This window comes from Nymphaea colorata, chromosome 2 (genome assembly GCF_008831285.2).
Source record: "Nymphaea colorata isolate Beijing-Zhang1983 chromosome 2, ASM883128v2, whole genome shotgun sequence".
Classification (NCBI taxonomy): domain Eukaryota; kingdom Viridiplantae; phylum Streptophyta; class Magnoliopsida; order Nymphaeales; family Nymphaeaceae; genus Nymphaea; species Nymphaea colorata.
Genome location: NC_045139.1, coordinates 5,147,163 through 5,168,921, shown reverse-complemented (window position 1 = coordinate 5,168,921; position 21,759 = coordinate 5,147,163). Strand labels below are relative to the sequence as shown.

General features: G+C 38.0%; 3 protein-coding genes across 3 annotated transcripts; 2 read left to right on the top strand and 1 right to left on the bottom strand.

Annotated features, from left to right (window-relative positions):
- The first annotated feature begins 1,510 nt into the window (after positions 1-1,510).
- LOC116249237 (phosphoethanolamine N-methyltransferase 3-like) lies at positions 1,511-7,446 on the top strand. The gene is made up of 12 exons (XM_031622452.2): positions 1,511-1,761; positions 1,922-2,034; positions 2,803-2,940; positions 3,023-3,160; positions 3,352-3,495; positions 3,812-3,922; positions 4,031-4,172; positions 4,850-5,130; positions 6,441-6,602; positions 6,700-6,753; positions 7,022-7,096; positions 7,185-7,446. Exons 1-12 carry the CDS (start codon positions 1,749-1,751, stop codon positions 7,278-7,280), a joined length of 1,467 nt encoding a protein of 488 aa, XP_031478312.1. The 5' UTR covers positions 1,511-1,748; the 3' UTR covers positions 7,281-7,446.
- Positions 7,447-12,633: 5,187 nt separating this feature from the next.
- LOC116248303 (uncharacterized protein At4g22758-like) lies at positions 12,634-14,640 on the top strand. The gene is made up of 3 exons (XM_031621026.2): positions 12,634-13,294; positions 13,976-14,174; positions 14,283-14,640. Exons 1-3 carry the CDS (start codon positions 13,211-13,213, stop codon positions 14,444-14,446), a joined length of 447 nt encoding a protein of 148 aa, XP_031476886.1. The 5' UTR covers positions 12,634-13,210; the 3' UTR covers positions 14,447-14,640.
- Positions 14,641-15,332: 692 nt separating this feature from the next.
- On the bottom strand, positions 15,333-21,094 carry LOC116246823 (uncharacterized). Its single transcript, XM_031618702.1, has 8 exons — positions 20,939-21,094; positions 20,751-20,837; positions 19,978-20,151; positions 18,072-18,230; positions 17,566-17,619; positions 16,504-16,650; positions 16,214-16,340; positions 15,333-15,628 (listed from the first exon to the last, which is right to left on the bottom strand). The coding sequence occupies exons 1-8, from the start codon at positions 21,092-21,094 to the stop codon at positions 15,333-15,335; spliced, it is 1,200 nt and encodes a 399-aa protein (XP_031474562.1).
- Positions 21,095-21,759: the final 665 nt, after the last annotated feature.

Sequence of the window (21,759 nt, the reverse complement as noted above, 5' to 3'; positions counted from 1 at the left end):
TCTGTATGAAACCGTCCCTTGTTTTGTAGATCTTGGCACAAGGCCTGGGTAGGAAAAACCAAAGGACATAACCAAAGGGCCTTTATGAAATATTTTCCTTATATCCAAATTTTGGTTTGATACTCTTGTATTTAGTGGCTTCATAACAAAAAACCCAACTTTTAGTTCTTTTCAAGCCTTATTCTCATGACAAAAATGGATGAGTTCTGGTCCGGGCTGGGTATAGCGCTCAAGAAGGCCCGAAGCCCTTGCTGGCAGTCTAAGTTCGAGCTGCTTAGTTATCATGCCAGACTTGACCATCAACCTCATGGGGATTGGGTGTTCCCTCTAACGCCTATCCTTATGCAAAATCATGAGCATTTCCTTCTCTAATTTTTTTGTACTCTCAATGATTGAGAACCACTTGAAGTTTCTATTTTACCAGAAAGGAAGAGTATATCTCTGGGCATTGTGCGGTATCCTGTACCTGGCTCCACTCGGGCTCAGGCCTCGAAAAAAGGTATTCGGGTTGGTTTGACTCGTTTCGGCGTGCGTGGGCCCGATAAGCTTGATTCAGGTCCAATAATTTATTTTTAAAATTTTTTATTAATATATATATATATCATATTTTTATTATAATTAATTATATTTATACATTATTTTATATTAAAAATATATTTTTACATTTGATCGGACCCAAAATTTTCCAAGTCGACCCAATTTAGGCCACTGGCCAAGTTCGAACCCAGTTTTTAGATGTCAGGCCGCTTGCCGGATGTCAAGGCTTACTTACCTCTAAAATATTGGTAGACAAATATTAGTAGACGAAGGAAGGTGGTTGCTAACATCTCGCTCACATAGACAACAAACTAAAAAGACCAAATTACGGACACTAACACTAACACGATACACGAACTCTACAAAAAGACCAAAGTACCCTTCATACGATATGATAAAGCTGAAGCCGCCCTCTTTTTCTTTTACTCTAAGCAAAATAACGTTATTCTTAATTTATTGTCCGTGGATAATAAACAAGGAAAATTTCAGGGGACTAGAATTAATGACAACCAATTTAATTTAAAACAGGCGATTTATGAGTCACGCGTGTCAATTTTATTGACAGTTTTAAATAATTTAAAAAGTTTTCCATTTAGTGATTTTTATTATTTTTTAATTCATCTGAATAATGAATCGGCATAGCCAACGATTCGACTCAAAAACCCGATTTGTACAAAAAAGGGTCGGTACTCGGGGCTCACAAAACTTGCTGCTCAAATCAAATCCGGGTCAGACCCGACCCGACCCGCTGATCTTTCCTCTCAAAGGGTTGCGGACCCACGGATCCACCCCCAGATTCCGCGGGTCCATGTCCGTCCTGGCGAACAGCGACAGCGTGGTCCCCTTCTGTCGTGCCACGTGTCTCCTTGCGTTGGACGGCTTCCGTCATCTTTCCTTCCCTCTCCTTGGCGCCTTTGATTCAGTTTTAACAGAACGCGCCAACGCACTCCGCGCTATTTAAGCGCTCCAGAGTAACTGCGAGGGAGGGAGGGAAAGAGTGGAATGCAGCAGAGGGGGAGGGTCTGTGACCGTCGATCGCGAAGCTTCTCCAGATCACGTCTCGCCATTGAAAGCCGCTGAGGGCTCGGCCCTGAGAAAGAAGAACAATACGGTGGGAAACCGTCGTTTTTCTTTCCGTTCTTGTTTCGGTTTCCTTGCGTTCATAGGGTTCGCGTGAATCTCACGGACAGTCTCGTGGATCTGCTTGAGAAATGGCGGAAATAGGTACCAGTTTCTTATCTCGTCTTCTTATTCCGTCCTAGATCGTGTCTGTGGTTTCTAGGCCTCTGCGGACTGCGGGTGCTGTAGAATGTGTAACTGTGCTGTGTGTAGCTGAGGTTTTCTCGGTTTTTTTTCTTTTTTTTACTTTCTTGCTTTCTGACAGATGAAAGAGAGGTCCAGAAGAGTTATTGGATCGAGCACTCTGTGGATCTGACAGTCGAGGCGATGATGCTCGATTCCAAGGCTGCAGACCTTGATAAAGAAGAAAGGCCTGAGGTACTTCTTTCCATCTTTTTCTTTTTCCGGTGTCGTCTCTCTTTGTTTCTCCCTTTCGGTTTTTGCTCTGCTTTTGAATCGTTTGGGGTCTGGTACTGATTATTGATATTTCGACGCGAAATCCTGCCCCATTTTTTTATATTTTACAGAAAAGTTATTTTGACCTTTTTCGTTGATTAGAAAATTTTCTTTTAACATTTGAACCTGTTCCTAAATTTAGTGCTTTCATTAAAATTTTGTGGGGTATGTTAAGAAGTTTAGCTCATACAAGAAATGCGGTAAACATGAAATGGTATTCTTGTATCAGTAGACGTTAAAGATACCTTTTTTTGTGTTGGGAGCCCCCGACTCTTGAAATTGTAGGCCTTTGAGTGGTCCGCGATTGTCTTTCTCCCCTCTTCGTAGCTGTTATTAGGCTCATCACTAGATGTCCATGTGAAAAAGACTAATTAAGTGATTGCCTACCTTTTGACGTTTCTTGTTATAACTGCTATTTGTGAAAGCATCAGAGATTCAGAGGCTTTCCTATTCAGTTTGATTTCCTATAGATAACCTGCTCTTAAAGAAGGGAAGAGAACTTGTAATGCTAAAGAAATAGATCAATGCAAAGTATTTCTTTTAAATGCTTACGCGCATGTCTGACCATTATGTTGTTTTGCTTGAAGTATGAACTAGAGATGCTGCCAGTTCCGTTTGTTTCTGTCATGCTTTATGCGTTTCGTTTGTTGATTTACTTACCAGACGCTTAAATTCTCTCTGCTACTGCAGGTGTTATCTCTCCTTCCAGATTTTAAGCGAAAAGATGTTCTTGAGCTAGGTGCTGGCATTGGTCGTTTCACTGCCGAAATAGCAAAGGATGCTGGATCTCTTATAGCAATAGACTTTATTGAGAGTGTTATTAAGAAGGTAGAATCCTGTCATTTCTGATTTCATGCTTTTAACCCTCTCTTTCTCTTTCTCTGATTATTTGGTTTCTTAAAATTTGCAGAATGAAAGTGTTAACGGACATTTCAAGAACACAAAATTTATGTGTGCTGATGTAACATCTCCAAAGCTCCAGTTTGCACCAGATTCATTTGACTTGATTTTTTCAAACTGGCTCCTTATGTATCTATCAGATACTGAGGTATATTCTCTTTATATTTTGTTGCACTTCATTGCAAATATCCCTCTGAAGTTCATTAGGTCAAGAAATCCCTGAAATACGCAGAATTTGTTTAACTAGTTTCACCAACGTGGACGATTTACCTGGCTGCATTGTACTTCCCTTTTTTGCTTGCAAAGAATCGGTAGTTGATTTTGTTTTTGCTGCTGCAGGTTGAGGATTTGGCTAGAAGAATGATTGAATGGGTTAAAGTTGGTGGGTTTATTTTCTTCAGAGAGTCATGCTTTCATCAGTCTGGAGATTCCAAACGAAAAAGGAACCCAACACATTATAGGGAACCACGTTTCTACACAAAGGTGTGGAACTTATGCTTCAAATCAAAATGTTTATTGTTTCCTCTGTGCTGCGCTGAGAAATCCAAGTACAAGGAATATTGAATTGTTCTCATTAACTGAGAAATGAGCTCAGACACCTGTTGTCCTTGGAGTTCCCTTATCACGTTGTTCTTTGTTTATGTCTGTATGTTTTGTTGGTTTAGGAGATAACTTAGGAGAAGATATCACCATCTTGCCAAGGCTCACATAGAACAGAAATTACATGATGCCTCTGCTCTTCCTTAGATTTTTGAGGTTCATGCTGCATTAACTCGAAAAATTTTCTATGATTAAACAGGCCTTTAAAGAATGTCACTGGCATGATGGTGCCGGAAGTTCTTTTGAGGTCTTGCTGCTCACCTGCAAATGTATTGGCGCATATGTGCGAAACAAGAAAAATCAGAACCAGGTTACAATCTTCCTTTTTTGTCTTTTGTTTTGCTGGTGCCATGTCTGTCTTTGACCACAGATTAGAAAATGGAAGTGCTTCTTTTTAATGGCAACTAAACCAATGCAGATTTGCTGGATCTGGCAAAAAGTTAGATCAACAGAAGATAAGGACTTTCAGCGATTTCTAGATAATGTGCAATATAACAGCAATGGCATAATGCGATATGAACGTGTGTTTGGGGAAGGTTTCGTAAGCACTGGAGGCCTCGGTAAGTACAGCTGCCTGTGCTACTGCTCGCTTTTATAATTCTATTCCACCATTGTGAGCATTTTATTCTGATTGTGAAGAGTATTCACAGATATATCTCTTGGGGAAAAAAAATAGTCGGCATTACTTCCAGAAAAGTTTTATATAGACCGCGTGTTCGCTTGCTATTTTAACTTGACTCATCTGGATAAGAAGTTTAAATTGCTTAATTTATGGGCTTTATGAAACTTAGAGGGAAAAAAGGGAATAGATAGACGAACAAAGCACGTTTGCTGTATCATAACAAGCTCCAGAAAAAAATAAGCAGGCCTGCTCTTTAGTTCAGAGAATTCTTTATTGGGATCAAGTTGGACTTCACAGAGAAGTCAATTGGCAACAATATGGATGAAAGGAACTATAAGACATTATCCCATTTCCAGCAGAAAATGAACACAACTAACTTGTGGACAAGAAAATATCAGGGCTTCATTGCAGAAAAGAAAAATTTTCTAAAATCAACGAAGAAAAGGTGATTGTGGCATTATTCTTATCAGTGGCAACTGGAAATTGTATCTTCGGGTAAATCTATTTGGAAAAAAAATAATAACTTCTATATTATTTTTGTGCAGATGCTCTTGCTTCAACCTTGACCAGAGTTTCCTGATAAGTGATAACCATTTACTCGTTTTATTATTGCAGTCACCACAAAAGAGTTTGTGTCGAAACTGGACCTAAAGCCTGGGCAGAAAGTTCTTGATGTGGGCTGCGGCATAGGGGGAGGCGATTTTTACATGGCAGAGAACTTCGATGTGGAAGTGACGGGCATCGATCTTTCCGTAAACATGGTCTCTTTCGCACTTGAACGTGCCATAGGCCGTAAGTGCTCCGTGGAATTTGAAGTTGCTGACTGCACAAAGAAGGCATATCCTGATGGCACGTTCGACGTGATATACAGCCGTGACACCATTCTTCACATAAAGGCATATCTCTTGACCGATTAGTACTTCATAGCCCGCAGCTTGCTTTTCTGTCCCTAGTTAGAACTTTCATCTGCTTGGTTTAGTCCTCTTTCCTTTCCTACAAGCTCTTATCAACACTTATTCATCACCTCCCACACATACCATAGAGTCCTTATCTGCATATGCATTCTCTCATATTCACAAAATTTTCGACCTCCATTATTAATTCGGTTATGCACAGCCATACAGGTCAGATCCAGGCCTGGTATGCTCTGGCCACCCGGGGATCTCATCTTCCATCTTTGTGCAGGACCTGATTCAGGGTCTGACGCAGAAAACGTGGTTGGGTTCCGGACCTGGACGCTGTCCGACCTTTGTGACATCGTATCCCAAGCGTCGTTCATATATATAGGCATTTTTCTGCATTACATAAAGCATGCGGTGTCAGGATTTGGTTTCTACCGGGTCCGAAGAGTCTTCTTATCCATATCCTGGGTCCAATTGGGGTCGGTTGTCCTGGAACGAGCCAAAATCATTTGATCAAGATTTCTCAAAGAAGTGCCTAATTTATATTCATATAGCGAAAACACCTTCGAATTTCAGAATTTCCATTTGACTTGCCTGAATTTGAGAGACTTCTAAAATATTCAGTGGCTGCAACTTCTTCTGTTACTTCAAAAGCTAATTTTCTGTAGAACATTAATTTGTAAAAGGAAACTTATTTTTATGAGATTCCATCTTGTTTCAATTAGCCCGAAATCGGATAAAGATCCACCTCGGTTGCGTGCCACCACTGGACCTGATTTGTGGTTCTGCCATATTTCTAGCTAAGGCTTAGTAATCTGCTGAGAATTTGGTCAGCCTGTGCTTCCCTTCCCCGCTTTCTCTTTGCTTGCTTGTTGGATAGTGAAGTTGTGCCCGTGCATATTATACTCAAATTCGTTTTAAATCTTTTGCCTTACCTTCATCAATTTAGGTCTTAAGCATAAGTTTTCATTGATGACTGATAAGATTGACGCCTGTCTAAGACAGGCACTCGCACATCTTTAACTTTTTTTCTCTATCACTTCTAGAAGGGGAATATGAAAAGTAAGATACAAATAAAAATTTGAGTAAAATATAGTCCAAGTACTAGTGATCCAGTATCCTATATTAAGAATAGGGTGTCTCGTTATTACATTTGGCCATTTGGTTTGGAGACTTTACCAAAGCCGAAGAACTACAAAGTGTTAGGGCATGATCTTGTGTCCATGTATGACAACAGCACCTCACAATTCCCCTTTTATCACCAGTTGTCACTGCTATTGAACTGATTGTGACTGGTTATCCAGGACAAGCCTGCCCTCTTCCGCAGCTTCTTCAAGTGGCTGAAACCTGGAGGGAAGGTCCTGATCAGTGATTACTGTAGGAGCGCTAAAGAGCCATCGCCGGAATTCAGCGACTACATTAAACAACGTGATTATGACCTTCACGACGTAGAGGCTTACGGCCAGGTTGCTTGCATTCTCAATCTTCTCTCTTCGTGATTTCTTTTTTATTATTCTTCTTTTCTTCAAATGAATGTATTGTTTGTGTCTATGTCTTAATCAGATGCTCAAGGATGCTGGGTTTGTTGAAGTTATATCGGAAGATAGGACTGATCAGGTTCGTGTGAAGGCATTGTTATACTCTTGAATATTCTACCAAAAACACACTCATCTTCAAATATTCAGATACTTAGGGGCTTGAACTAGGGCATTTCTCCCAGACAATAGGCAGCCAAACCAAAAATTCTCAAAGCCTAAAGCATGTCTTCTTTTTTCAATAGGTGCCTTTATAAAATACTCTGCTGCTGCTTTTGCTTTACTTTGACATTCTTGACACCAGGCATCGACTACCATATGCTGACGGAGTTTGCTTTTGAACTGTGTAGTTTCTCGAGGTGTTACGAAAGGAATTGGACGCTGTCGAGAAAGAGAAAGATGCCTTCATCCATGACTTCTCATTGGTAGGTCCTGTTTCCCGTTTCGTTTGTACAGTATTCCATTGGTGTATGCTTTTGCTCATGGCTGCTATGGGATGTCAAATGGTTTCAGGAAGATTACGATGACATAGTTGAAGGGTGGAAGAAAAAGCTTGTGAGGAGCTCTTCCGGAGAGCAGAGGTGGGGCCTTTTCATAGCAAAGAAATGAAGAAGCCGAAGTCCTTCCCTCTAAAACTATTACGACCCTTTAACTTTTGCGTTGTAGTTATTTAGTGTTGTCCTGTGAAGGCACTTGAACTTTATGTTGCAATCTATCTAGTGTTGTTTCTTTGCGCTCGTAAGAAAATAAAAAGTCTACCTTAGTTTTGGCTTTAGTTTGCCCTAAAAAAGAAGTTATGCCTTTGAACGTCATTTTCTTCCTTTTAAAGGACATGAAACTTTTCAAAGCTTCATTGAAGGTAGGGATGTGGATGGATTGGGTCTTAATGAGATATTTGATGGAGTTGCTCTAAAAAGTAGGATATATATAAAAACTTCAGTATTGGATTAAGATCTGGATGGGATTCAAGTTTAAGAAGTAACACCAGATGAGATTTTGCTTTGGTCTAAATAAATATTCCATAGGATTTTGATTTGGATTCGGCTTCAGTTCAAATAAATATACTACATTGAATATCCAAATGTTTTAGAAGCCGATCCTTATAACATACCATCGTGCAGTGCGGGTTAGGTTATTATGTATCTCAAAGTCAGATCTAGAATTGGATGTGGATTGTAAATTTTAAAATGGTATTTGAATATATTTTAGAGATTTCTTCCTTCATATTCAAATTCGAATTTGAATCCAAACTTGTGGACATTTAATAAATCAAGTATGATCCAACCCAATCCATTGACATGCCTAATGGCGGTCTTGGTTGAAGAGAACTCATTCTTTTTTGCATTGGCGACCACAACATCCACTCTATGAGAGGAGAGAGTTCATTTGCATCATCTCAGGTGCAATTCAACTATGTCTCCAAATTAATATAAGGTGAGAAAATTGGGGATCCCACTTCGGCTCAAAATTTGCTTTCTGATGCAATCCGCAGGAAAATAGGATCCAACAAAATAGAATAGGAGAAGAAGAATCAGGATATATACAGAGACAAAATGCTTACATCACCACAAAAAAACGGTCTTCAAGCTATTATAGAAAGGAGGTGATTCCAAGCCAAAACACAACGCCAGACCTCTATGCATGTTTTATGATGTTAAAATCAAGAGAAAGCTAATTAGAGCTTGTTTGATTTCTCCATCTGCAGAACTCGGCACATTCCAGAGAAAGTGGAAATGGCATTCTGCAGCATTTTGAGTTACACGAGGGTAACTCGATCTATATGTTAAAAGTGCATCGAAAAATTTCAAATAGAATCTGACCACCTACCAATCCCCACGCCATCTATTACACATAGGGGTGAACAACAAATCGAACTACTCAAGCTCGACTCATTAAAGCTCAAGTGGTGAATGAGTTTGAGCCGAGTCATTTGCTTAACGAGTCGGGCTTGAGTTCAGGACTCAACTTGTTCAAACAATCGAGTTGATTTCGAGCTTAACATGTAACCGCTGAGTCAAGCTTGAGCCTTAATCGAGTTTGTCGAGCCTTAATCAAGTCGATATATTCAACTGAGTTTATGAGTTTGTCGAGCCTTAATCAAGCCGAGCTCGAGCTCAGCACGTGACGATGAATATCAATTCTATGAATCAAACGAGTTTGTCGAGACTTAATCGAGTCGAACTCGAGCTCGACACATAACTGTCAAGTCAAGCTCAGTCTGCTTTTGTCGAGCTATTTTCGAGAGGGAGCAGAGTCGAGCTCAAGGTTCCATTAGTCGAGCCGAGCACGAGCTGACTGAACTTGGGCTCGACTCAGCTCGTGTTCACCCCTAGTCGTACCAAACCCCTTGGGGACCAAAAGAGCTCGATTAAACCTTACCACATAAAAGTGGGAGGAGGCCATTCATATCTGAATAATCAAAAGCAAACTTTATTCTAAGAGAGACATTATAAAGAATCCAATCAGTCATCAAGGTTGTTGTCTCATTATGCGGCCATGCAAGTCCAGCCACTCACTGGGGCAATTAAGCATATTAACTCGCCAAATTCGGGATTGATTCGTATGTTATGGACCGGCAGGTTGCAATTAAATGATGACTAAGTTCATGGCAATAATGCTTCAGGCATCTTATCAAGGAGCATCAAAGAACAAATAATCCCCACTAAGAGCGGCTGCCCGTTCAACCTTCAAGGGGAAGAAAAGGAACAAGAGATGTGGCTCCATTGCTTGTTTTCAAAGTTAAAAGATGCCCAAGGACAGGAAAAACATGGGGATTTTCAAGCCATTGAGTTGGAACATACCACTTTGGTGCTTCAACTAGATTCTCTTCTTGATGTGAAGAGAACTTTCTCTACATTTATATGCTGAAAGCTTTCTTCATCAAGGACTACAAATGGGTCGGATCTAGGTGGACTTGGATCCGGGGTTTATGTCCAGACCCTTCTCTGGTGTTATGGTACTCTTGCTAGTATATGTGGATGAGAAGAGTTTAGGCCCAGTTATGCTGCCCTCACTTATTCATGGTTATTTTTTTGTTAAAATAAACAATTGGACCATATTGGTTACTAAGCTTTTGATCCGTTAATCTTAAACATGCATGTGATGATGTTGATTATTTTGGCAGTTTTATATAATTAGGGATGTTAATGAATCGGATTTAGATCGGATCTGTAAACAAATTATTACAAAAACGTCAGATACATAAAAAAAAAAAAGCACCCAATTAAGAATCTGTTTGGATGTGAATTTGGATTCGTTTTAAATAAATATAAGAGCAGGTTTGGATTTGAATCTTGGATTTAGTTTTAAATAAATATTATTTTGAAACAATATGGATCTGGTTGTATCTGGGTTGAGATTCAGGTGCTAATTTGAAAGTCAAATTACAATCAGATTGGGATTTCAAATTTGAAACTCAAGAAGATGTTTTTATTTGCATTTGAATCCAAATACATAATATCCAATAATTGGGATAGTAAAAGATACATCTAATTCAAATCTGATTCTTCTTCTTCCCTTCGAAAAAACTTTTAACAAAACAAAATGATTATGAAATGTATACTTTCATAAATCGCCCGCTGATATGATCGTGTCCGAGTGTCGCATAAATAAGCACATCTAAAGTTTTTATTTAAAGTTTTGATAGGAGTTACATTGTTCAATTGACTCATTTTTTCTAGAGGAACATGTTTCAAGATCCTACCTGTCACAACAAAAACCGAACGACATTTTCAACCTTTACATGTACCCTTGGAACATAATTACCCTTTCATAAGTTCACTTAGTCCAATCGGCCACCTCTATAATTTTTTTAAAATTTTGTGTTGCTCAAAAATATAGCAAACAATACATATTTTGCATTTGGTCATGATCTTTAGTGATAGAATGTACCTACTGTGATGGCTTTTTGTAACATAAATTACTAAAAAAACCATCCAACTATAAAGCTAACAATATATATATATATATATATAGAGAGAGAGAGAGAGAGAGAGATAAAGAGATGATAAAATAAAAATGTATATCAAAATTTGAGAACAAGAAGTCCCCTAAAACAAAAATTGGGGACAAAAAGTCCCCTAAAACAAAAATTGGGGACAAGAAGTCTCTTAGTTACAATAACAAACCGCAAAAGAGAGTGAAAGAACGAACGACACCATCCCAATCGTAAAAAGAAGACGACGCTACAACCGAATTTAATAACTAAAAACCAGCCTAGCAGGTTGCTGGCTTGTGTCGGCCGTCCACGTTGACAACCTACGTTCCTTGTTTTAAAACAAAAGGAAAAAAGAGGGAAAAAAAAAGAAGAAGTTGAGCTGTTAAGCTACGCGAGACACCTATTCAATTTGCGAGTCCATGTCACATTTTTTTTGCTTATTTTTTAACCGTCTCTCATGTTAAATCTGACTTATAGAGTGACTCTAAAAAACTACTCACCACTCAATTTTCGTATATACCAAAAAATAGATACTGGTCCTTCATGCCTCCTTATATATGAAATTGCATTGGGATCGTGGTTAACCACATTCTCCGATGCATTGCATTGGGGAATGTGAAGTGAGAGGCTGGAGTAGATAAAATTAACAAATTAGGTATGTATAAATCATTTTTTTTTAAGTTTATGGGTCTTTCAACAGTTGAGTTTTTTTTTAAATGGCATTTTGAAATCCAATAATATTGACTAATGTAAAATGTTTACATAATAAAAAATATCAAAACTTTTTATAATGAAACTTTATACTTTTTTGAATCTTTTTCTATAATTGAGTAATTAGGGGACTTCTTTGTCCTTAATTTTTGTATCTAAGAAACTTCTTGTCCCCAAATTTTGATATACATTCTTATTCTCATTTTATCAACTATAATTGAAGATCTTATTTCATCTATGATATGAGATCTGCAACAAGTGGCAGGCTTTTAGGGGCTAGGACTGCACACAAGTTGAGTCGATCTTCTTATAATAAGTTTGAGCCTCATTCGATAAGTCAAGCTCCTTATAGCAAGCTCAAACTTGACTCGACTATACAAAATCGAGCTCAAACTCATTCATTTAACTCATTTAATTCGTTTAGGCATTAACTTGTTTCATTCGAATAAGTGTTAGTTCATGTAAATTGTTTAATTTGTATAACTTGTGAAAATTTGTTTTTACCATAAAAGTTAAAATCGGTGAACCGGTTTTGGCAAATATGATATAGAGTATCAATTTACGAGTCGAATTGAGTATAAACGAGTCGAGTTCGTGAAACTAGCACTCGAAACTTGTTTATCATTTCAAGTGCTTTTTTTAGCTTGAACTCGACTCATTTAAAAAAGAATCGAACATGAGTCGACATTTTTCGAACAAGTTTTTTTGAACTTAAATATTTCATATAGTTTATAGAAAAAATTACAAAAAACAACTAACTGCTAGACAAAGTGCACCCCCTCCCCCAAACTCTTACAGGTAGGTTGTCAATTTTTCAAAGAAATTTTTGAAGAATCATTTAGAAGAAAATATGATTCGTTAGCCATGGAATGAAAAATGGTTTTTGTATAATAAAAAGAATGTTTTGACCTAGCTGCTTTTCAAAAATTTCTTACAAAAATTAAGTGCCTATTTATCAACTTCTAAACCTCAAGATTCACTCAAACATTAATCACTTGTTTATACTTTTTAAATTTATAAAATATGTGATTAAACGATGGATGAATTTGACACAGAGTTCTTTATAATTATTTAACTGTTTTTTTCTAGAACTTGATTTCAGAATCGACTTTTCAGGCTTACATATATAAAAGCTTAACAAATCTTCCAACTTTGGTATACAAATTAAATTTTATGAGAATTTAAAATCAATAATTTTATATCTACTTAATTTGCAAAAATTAAGAACCAAAATTTTAATTTGTGAATGAGATTTGAACAATAAATTTTCAGATTTATAAATTTATGGCCGAACCCTCGCCTCATACGCTCCCCACGAGAAGCCGAAGCTCCTTCTTCGCCGTCCTTCCTCTAGAAACCGTCTTCGGTGTAACGATCCCGATCTTGTCGCTACCAAAATCCTGGTGTCTTCCCTTCTCAACCATCCTGCCCTTTCCCTTCTTATTCCTCCGGTGGAGGCAGCGAAGAGGGAAGACAACTGCTCCCTCGTTTAAGGGTGCCGGAAGGGCTCTGGCAGTAGCGCAGAGAGCTACGGCTAAGCCCAGTTCCCCCTCCTTGCTGCCGACCCACCTGGTGAACCCTCCGTTTGCGTCCCTCCCCGCCTTCTCTGGTCGTCACCGGTCGGTTTCCGGTGTCCCCACGTCTGTTTTCCGCGATTGTGAATGGTGGGTACTCGTGGTTTGATGCTGGCTGCTACCGGTCACTTCTCTCAGGGGACGACCGAGCGGAGGGCGGCCTTGCACTCCTTCGGAACCTGCAGCGGCGGCTGGTACTACCGCTGCCTCGGCCTTGATCCCTAAATCTTGCCTCCACCCCTCCGGCGGAGCTCCCGCTCCCGCTTTCTTGCTGCAAAACGTCGATCCGGAACCTTGTTCATCTTCCTTCGGTGGCGATGGAACACGGGCTCAGCCGCGCATCTGAGAACAGGAGCAGGGTGCCGAGGTCTCTTTTCATGTCGAGCGCAAAGAAGAATCAGGTGAGGGAATGGCTGGTCTGTTATTGATTTAATTTGCTCTCCGGATCCGTAATCGAAGGATTTCAACGGAACGGATTTGCTATTATTCATTTTTCGTTTTGGTGATTGGGAAATCATGCTGTCCATGGATGGCATATTATGAATAAAACATTTGCTTCCCTGATCGTTAAATCGTTTGGATTCAATCTGTGATAGGAACAGAGACAGGAGTGATGGAACACATCAAGAATAGTGATGTCTATAATGGCTTTCTCTTTTAGACGGTCCATTGTGTTTCCTGGTCTCTGATAAAAACGCTAGAATGACGACGTTTATGTTGTTTGGTAGTTTCAAGAATGAATTGGCCTGTTGTTGTTTTACCATGCATTACGTCCTTCTTTGGCTGATGTATATGATATTATATAATAAGTTTAACATGAAGTCTGCTAAATGAACATGATATGTTGTATAAAAATAAGGGATTTTGATCTGAATACGTCCCTGACATCTGGGCACGTTAACACATTCATACCCTCCATACTGTGATTGACATGTGTTTCCTACGTTGTACACTTGTGAAATGAACCCATCTTTCTGTTACTTTTAACCATGGTTCGTAGCTCCCAAAAAAAAGAGTTTGTCATTCAAACGCGCTTGTATGCCATTCTACTGGATCATTTTTGGTTCTTTTGTTTGGTGCAGATGAAGAGCAATCGGCTGCTAATCAGCGTCACAGTCATGGGAAGCGCTGGGCCTCTTCGATTTCTGGTGAATGCAGATGAAATGGTGATGTCTGTTATCGAGCAAACGCTCAAGTCTTACGCGCATGAGGGTAGGCGCCCGATTCTGGGGACGGACTTCAACAATTTCCTTCTCTACTGTGCAAATGGTGTATCAGATGGTAATGCATGACCAGATTTCCTCTTCTTGCTTGTAGTGAATTTCTTGGTTTGCTAGGTAGCCTGCAACTCTTTTGGTTCTTCTAATTCGTTCTCTGTGTTTTGATCAGCACTGTGCCCGAAAGATTCGATAGGATCATATGGTGGGAGAAACTTCATACTCTGTAAGAAGCAGGGAATAGATCTTCACAATGCAGAGGTTGCTGCAAAAGCCACCTGTGGATGGAAGTTCTGGCTTAACAAATCTCTTCACCTCAAGATTTCGTCTCATTGATCTCATCTGGCGAGGCTGAACACCAGGTGGACTTGTGTTTGAATTGGTCTTTTGCTCTGTAACTTGCTCAGCAAGATGCCCTTGTTTTTCTCCTTCTGTTTCAGATGGCATACTTATTCCTGTCCTCTCATTTTCCTATATTGTTCTTCCAACTTTGTTGCTATTTTCTAAATTATTTCAGTATGTTTCCTTTCTGTTATTGTATTGTTTTGGTGCTTAGAAAAATGATATGTCGCTTCTAACCTTCACTGCAAATGAACATTTGGGTTTTGAGTCAAACGAAGGTTTAAAATTCAAGGTCTTGTAATGGGGTTCCGGTTTGTCTCTGCTTCAATTTTTTGTAGGTTCATGTGATTGCGATGTAGATGAAGCCATCTTCCACTGGCTAAATTAGTGTTAAAGAGTTCATTAATGGTTTTAGTAGTCAAAAGTATGCTTAGGTGCATGGCTTTCTTCTTCTTCCTTCTCTTTTCCTTCATTCATTTACTGTGCTTTGCTCTGCTTAGGCTCACGTTTCTTTAAAATCATGACAAACTTTAAAGCAGTGGGACAGTAAGCCCAAATACAAAAGGAAGAATGTAACGACTCGACTCACTCCATTCATATGGGGCTCGAGAGACCAACAGATCTTAATCTTCTTCATAAAAAAGAAATTATGAACCAGAACAACCAATCACTTCACTACTCTTTTTCTTTCTAACACATGACTAAACTCACATAACTAAACATATCAAAGTATGGGGTATTACAACACGAGTCTAAAAAGTACTTAAATTGTTACATCATATATATGTGAATAGTTGTCATAGAACAACATTATTGATGATAATCTAAGATTATCAGAAGAGCCCGCTACAGAAGATGCAAGTACTGCAGTGAAACTCTTTCACTGGCATATATCGCTTTTGCCTGGCCCCCCGAAGTAAATGACATATCCATCAGTGGCCGTGCTGCCAACATTATTGATATCATAGCAATTCCTGACTTTTGCGACTGCAACAGCAGCAGTTGGCTGGACGAAGGCATTGGTTGTTGCATTCAAACATTCAATGTTCTTCACAGAGCAAGATATGCCGTCGCGGCCTTCGCTCGGAAAATGGCCGCTTCCCATCTTGGTGGCCAGGCGGGGGCCGTTGGCCCACCTGGACACCTCCCCTCCCCATTCCAGTAAATTTGCTGCGGCTGCAAGGGTTGTGAAAAGACTACTAGGCCAACACCCCACGTATATGCCGTCACATTCTCAGCATCCTATGGACAGAGAATTTCGTCTGTCCTTTTCTTTCATAGCAACTTTTGGTTGATGGACCTGTTCCATATCTAATTTCATCATGATATTGTTTCTAAAAAATTAATCTCCCATTAAGAAATAAGATCAGATTCAAATTTAAGAAATAACATTAGATGAGATTCAAATATACATACATATCCGACCAAATTCATATTTAATTTCAAGTAAACATCTTATATCCAATGCTCTTACATTTTCAAAACTGGCTGGATTTCCGATATAAATGTAAAAATTAGATTTGGATCAGATTTTAAATTCAGATTCAGGTCCAAGTATGACTTTTCTTCATTCTTATTTGAAACCGAATTCGAAATCCAAATATATGGATATCTGAAAAAGTAGATATGATTAAGAGTGTATTTAATTCGAATTTGATCAGTTGACATCCAGATACTCCTTCTAAGGTCTTGCACCTTTGAACAAGCAATAAAATCTCTCAACCTAAATGTAGTTTAAAAAGAAAACTTGGCCACACAGACTTATATTTGGGGGCTTCCGTTGAATCTTTTGCCAATTGTAGGAAAATTCCACACAGCTGTTTCTTGCAGGAGTCAAGACTGAAGAGGAGTTCATAAGTCCCATATCAAACTGTGGACCCACTCCCAACTGCCAATGTGTTCATTAATTGATCAATGAGTTGTTTGATCAACTTTTATTGACAGTTTACAAGGCACCAACTTTTCTATTTAAATTTTGCAATTCACGGTAAAAATTGTCATTTAATATTTTTATAAGAAAAATAAATATAGAAAAGAACAACTGCACTCACTTTGAAGACTAGAAGATCGATGAATAATTGTTCGCCTTCATATGCTGAAACTGGGGATATCGCCATAACTGGAGATATTTGATCACTCACTTGAACGAATCCGGGGCACTTGAGATTGTAGCATCCTGTGCTTCCGTAATTATCTCTCTGCAATTTGATACGGTTGTTTTGATATTATATGACCAAAAGTTTCAACGTATAAGTTTTTTCGTTTGAGCGTATAAACCTATTTATCTTATGATTTTCAATATACTTGCACCACTATATCAGTGGCGGAACTCAGAAAAATTTTTCGGAGGGATACTCATTCACAGATTTCTAAAAATTTAAAACTTCCCTTTTCTAGTTTCTTGAGGCTCTTTGTAAAAATGAATTTCAATATCAAAACCATTTATTAAAAACTACTTTAAAAATCGTTTTTTCAAAACATGGTTTTCACATGACACTATTATACTATTTCAAGGAATGTCATCCAAACTCTACCTTATACCTTATCATAGGAAATATCAATTGAGTTATCTTGTCAACTCAATCAATTAATAGACTATATGAATTAATTAAAACTCTGACCAAATTAACTCGGATGTATTACAATGAAGTATCATAATATGTCGGAGTCCTGCCACTTTGTGCCTAAAATTTTCAACGGTGTTGTATTTTAGAGGGAGACAAAGAGTTGAGTGAGGGCTTCAGCCTTTGGCCGGATAGCCGGATAGTAGGAAACGCCATTTACCAGGAAACCATGTAGGAGGTTACAATGGCATCTATGATTACTTCAGATTTTCGATCCACGGTTTGATGTGACCAAATAAGATTTGTAGTTCATCTAAGTGAGCATCATAAATCAAATGAAGATTGACACTTAAAACTATCATTTTACCATTTTCCATTGAGAAAAGGTGAGAGAAGGCCGAATCCAAGATCTTAAATCTTAGATTAAATAAATTAGATAAAAAATAATCAACAATAGTGTCTGGGTCTACAAGACATAACTGGGCACGAAAAGAAAATCTTTGCGAGGGATATAGAAAAAAGTAGTACAGAAACACTGAGAGTGCTTACCGTCCAATACACGAACAGCCGCGGCTGACTGTCCCCATTTAAGGATGGAAATACCTGGCTTTCAAAATGTTGTTGTTAGTGCAATTTTTCTTTTAAACTATTTCATGCATAAATGAGCACGTTAAAAAAAAAAGAAAAGAAAAGAAAAGCAAGGATGTGGATTAAGGAACTTGAGTTCAATATCTAAGAAGACTTGTTTGTATCAAGATGCAGATCTCTTAAAAGCATATCAGTCTTACGTGAGAGCCTCTCTTTGCTTCCAAGGTCCTGTACTGGGTCGGAGCCTAATTGAGCAGTGGGCCACCTTCAACTCGATGCACCCTCACCTTTTGCCGCTCAAATTAGTGTACCCACTAGAATACCCACTAGAATCGAAGCATAAACAAACCATCTATATGTTGCTAGATACTTTACTTGACCAGCTATTCTACGCCCCCGAGGCTTTAAAAGCGGATCCCTTCAAAAGAAGAACAGAATGAACTTACATGCCAACAGAATGAACTTACATGCCAACCAGCTTCAATGGAGTTCCAATCTGAACTGTCATTGACAATCCACAGTTGAGCGAGGCTGAATTCTCCGTTTTGCCCCTCCGTCTGCGGGTTCCACACGTTGAATCTTGCTTCGGTTCCATGGAACACTCCACGTTCATACAAGTAGGCGTGCTAATGTTCCCACATGCATAGACCAAGCTCTAGTTAGTAGCCATTACCATGTCTGTGGTCGATCAGAGGGAGAAAATGGGAAAACTTATTTAAAGTCCATTTTTAAAAGTTAAACAAATGGGCATTCAACTTTTGAGAAAAAGTTGGGAGATGAAGTTGTGTGCATAACCATGTAACAAAGATGCACCATCAAAAAAAATAAAAAAAAAGGAGAGGGTTGGGAGTATTTTAGAAAATTTTGATGATGAAATGTACTTTTTATTTTTTTACTTTTTTACAACCTTATTTTTGTCGTTTTTAAGAACTTCTTTTTAAACTTTATGAAGGGCATATTGGTCATTATACATTCCTATGCATGCACAAGACCGCAGCTTAGGGCATAAGATGTGCGCTTCTCTTAACTTATGATATGTTACATGTCACCGTCCCTAACAAGGGACCATGTGTTGTGCCTTTATTAATTGACTAGAAGACCCTTCATTTAAATTTTTTTTTATTTTAAATTACCAAAATACCCCTCCAGTAAAAGGTGGGAACATGCCTTCCTGTATCGGCAGCATAACGTGGAAAATCTCTTCCCGCAAAGAACCTGTACTACGTTGGCCAAGAGAGGATCATTTTTGACATCTTACATCAAAATGTTTCCTATCATTGGGCGCTTCTTTGAGAATTCTCCCAAAAAGTTGAATGCCGATCTAATAGTTTTGAAAAGTTGGGGTGCGATTTATTATTTGTCCAGATGCTAAGGGTTTTTGTGTGATTTTCTGAAATTTATTTAGGGCCCTTTTTGTCCATTCATCTTGACAAGTCACGTTTTGAAATCTGGTTTCCCAACTTTTAATTGTGAAAAATCAGGTGAAGAAGCCTATCCATATAAGGAAGAAAAAATTCCTTTATTTTTTTGGAATATTAGGTACATATTTAGCCTGGTAAATGTTCATCTCCTTCAATGATCTGAATTACTTAATTCTCAAATGACAGGTACATGCAATTTAAGGTGCATTTGTTTGTGCAAATAAGCACCATGGTATTGAGCTTTTGTTTTTCTTCTTTAAAACCGAAGAAAAATATGTAAGATCTTGTCAATTGTGCATGTCACACTACATGAAATGATGAAATCACAAATAACATTTTTTGGACTCCATTTGATAAGGAAAACTTTTGTTTTTGGCGAAAATTTCACTAAAATGTTTTAAACAAAATACGAATGCCTTAGTATGTCTACAGATACAAATTTAACATAAAACATATACTAATTCAAGTTGTTTCTATAAAAAAGTATTGGTTTTTCTACTACTAAATTTTTTAAGCATCATATATGCCTTTTATTCTTTTGATCACTATAAAAACATTATTAAACTCAAAACAAGATTGACATAGCATCTGTTTCTCACTAAAACATTCTTAAAGATCATATTTATACATGTATATCTTACAGAAAAAATTTAACACTCACTTTTGAACAGTCTGGTTTCTATTGTTCATATATATATATATATATATATATATATACCTTTGAGTTTTGATGGTTATTGTTTTATTTTGTATCACTAAAAACTGTTACAAAACAGTGTATTTGGTCTTTAAAAACCATGGTTAAGCAATTGACCATTGCAAATACATATTTTGTGATGGTTTTTAGCAACACAAAATAAGTAAAAAAAAACCATCTAGATACAGAGGTAGCAGAACACACCGCCAGCCTCACAAGAAAGAAGATCTAAGAGAGTAATTTGATTGAAGATACCTCGTGAAGGTATCCCTTTCGATCAACAAATTTGGAGGTAAAAAAGGGTGAGATGGGGCTTGGAGGCCTTGGGACGGGGACCGTGCCCGGAGGGCACCTACTTCTCCACCAATTTCCCTTGCCTTCTGAAGTCTCCCTTCTCGCTATCCCTTCTGCACCTGAGCTCGGTTCCATCTGCGTATCCATTAGTTTTATCACCAGTAAGCCAATCATCAAAAGGGTCAACGATCTCTCCCTCTCTATTATATATATATATATATATATATATAAAATACATAACACTAAACCAGCATATCATGTAAATGGTGTATTGAATGTTACGTGTGCATATAAACGCATTCTGTGAAACACACTTTATCAACATATGCTTGTTCATGTAATTGCAGTAAATTTATTATTAAAATTTGTATTTTTGCCCATATGTTGTTATTATACATATTACCGATAATATGTGGATGTTATAGGAAATTGCATATGCACTTACATATATTCATTTTGCAAATACTTTTTTATGTGAAAAAAGAAGTAGTAGACATGAGAATCAAATAGGTGGCCGGCCTTCTACATACCCACCTGTCCGACCAGCTATGCTACACCTTTTGAGGCGTTCAACCAAACTTTTCAAGCAAAAATCTACAATAGACATTGTTACCCATCTGGTTTGTGTGTGAAAATACATGCTTGCTGAAACTAAGTGTAAAGAAAAAGATATTTTACTTAGTATTCAGGGAAAATAAATGGATAAAGAAAGTGAAAGAGTTAAAAAACAGAACCTGAATCGTGTGATTCTTAAGTGCTGGATGGCCGAAAGCTGGCTGGCTGTAAATGTCTATGCAATCGATCAATTCTCCATCTTCTCTCTAATTAAACATTAATATTGTTGTCAACTTTAGATTCTGTAACAGGTAGATGTTCATTCTACAATCTCTCTAAGAACATAGATATTAAAAGTAATGCTAACAATAAGAAATGCGACCTTGATAGTCTTAACAGGAGGTTTCTCAGGATACAGCTTTCCTCTCGATCCTTTGCTTGATAGATCTCTTGCAATGCATGTTGTTAGCTCCAAAAGCAGGAGGACTAAGAGAAGCATCGTCTGTTTCCCTGCTGAATCCATGTCCTGAAATATGGATATGCAACTGAGCAGTGCTTTTGCTTCTAAGTGGGTGTGCTTCAAAAGGGAACGTGCAGGGCATATATAGATTGGTTTAGTAACATCTATAATTTGTTCAAAAATGTTGGTAGACGTCCATTTTTCTTAATGACAATAAGACTTGAGACACGCGTTGGGTCATTGATTTTTTTCCACTTGTATTATTTGAGAATCTTCTTCCTGCAGAACTCGTCAAATATCCAGGTCAAGATGATAATAAATAAGGAGTCAAGAAGAAGAAGATGATGAACAAGATATCTGCTAGATTGAGTTGTTCTCCGTTACGGGCACGCAACCTACATACTCAGTAAGAGGAGGTGGACAATTTAGTAAATAGAAAAAACTTATCCTTTATAATCTTTTTACTTTTTTCAATTTTCATTTTTTGCCTTTTCAAAAAGTTTTCGTTTTCTGTATGAACAGGGGGTGTCTTCGTTATAACCATATTTGGCGCACAAAAATTTCATACACCATATGATACATATAACCAGTTAAATATATTCACCCCTAAGAAGTAAGTGAAAGTTGGGGTATTTTAGAATTTTTTTAAAAATAAATGTCTTTTTTTTTGGATTTAAACTTTGTTGGATAGATGAGAAAATAATTAAGAACCGAGTGAACCACGCTAA

What these genes read in the sequence shown, in the direction of transcription:
- LOC116249237 (XM_031622452.2), top strand. An exon ending in ATAAAGAAGAAAGGCCTGAG is followed by an intron (nt 2,035 to 2,802) that starts GTACTTCTTTCC and finishes CTGCTACTGCAG; the next exon opens with GTGTTATCTCTCCTTCCAGA. An exon ending in TTGAGAGTGTTATTAAGAAG is followed by an intron (nt 2,941 to 3,022) that starts GTAGAATCCTGT and finishes TAAAATTTGCAG; the next exon opens with AATGAAAGTGTTAACGGACA.
- LOC116248303 (XM_031621026.2), top strand. Translation starts at nt 13,211, where the DNA reads ATGGAACACGGGCTCAGCCGCGCATCTGAGAACAGGAGCAGGGTGCCG. An exon ending in CGAGCGCAAAGAAGAATCAG is followed by an intron (nt 13,295 to 13,975) that starts GTGAGGGAATGG and finishes TGTTTGGTGCAG; the next exon opens with ATGAAGAGCAATCGGCTGCT. An exon ending in TGCAAATGGTGTATCAGATG is followed by an intron (nt 14,175 to 14,282) that starts GTAATGCATGAC and finishes TGTTTTGATCAG; the next exon opens with CACTGTGCCCGAAAGATTCG.
- LOC116246823 (XM_031618702.1), bottom strand. Translation starts at nt 21,094, where the DNA reads ATGGATTCAGCAGGGAAACAGACGATGCTTCTCTTAGTCCTCCTGCTT. An exon ending in CCATTGAAGCTGGTTGGCAT is followed by an intron (nt 17,620 to 18,071) that starts GTAAGTTCATTC and finishes TTTGAAAGCCAG; the next exon opens with GTATTTCCATCCTTAAATGG. An exon ending in GGCTGTTCGTGTATTGGACG is followed by an intron (nt 16,651 to 17,565) that starts GTAAGCACTCTC and finishes ATCAAATTGCAG; the next exon opens with AGAGATAATTACGGAAGCAC.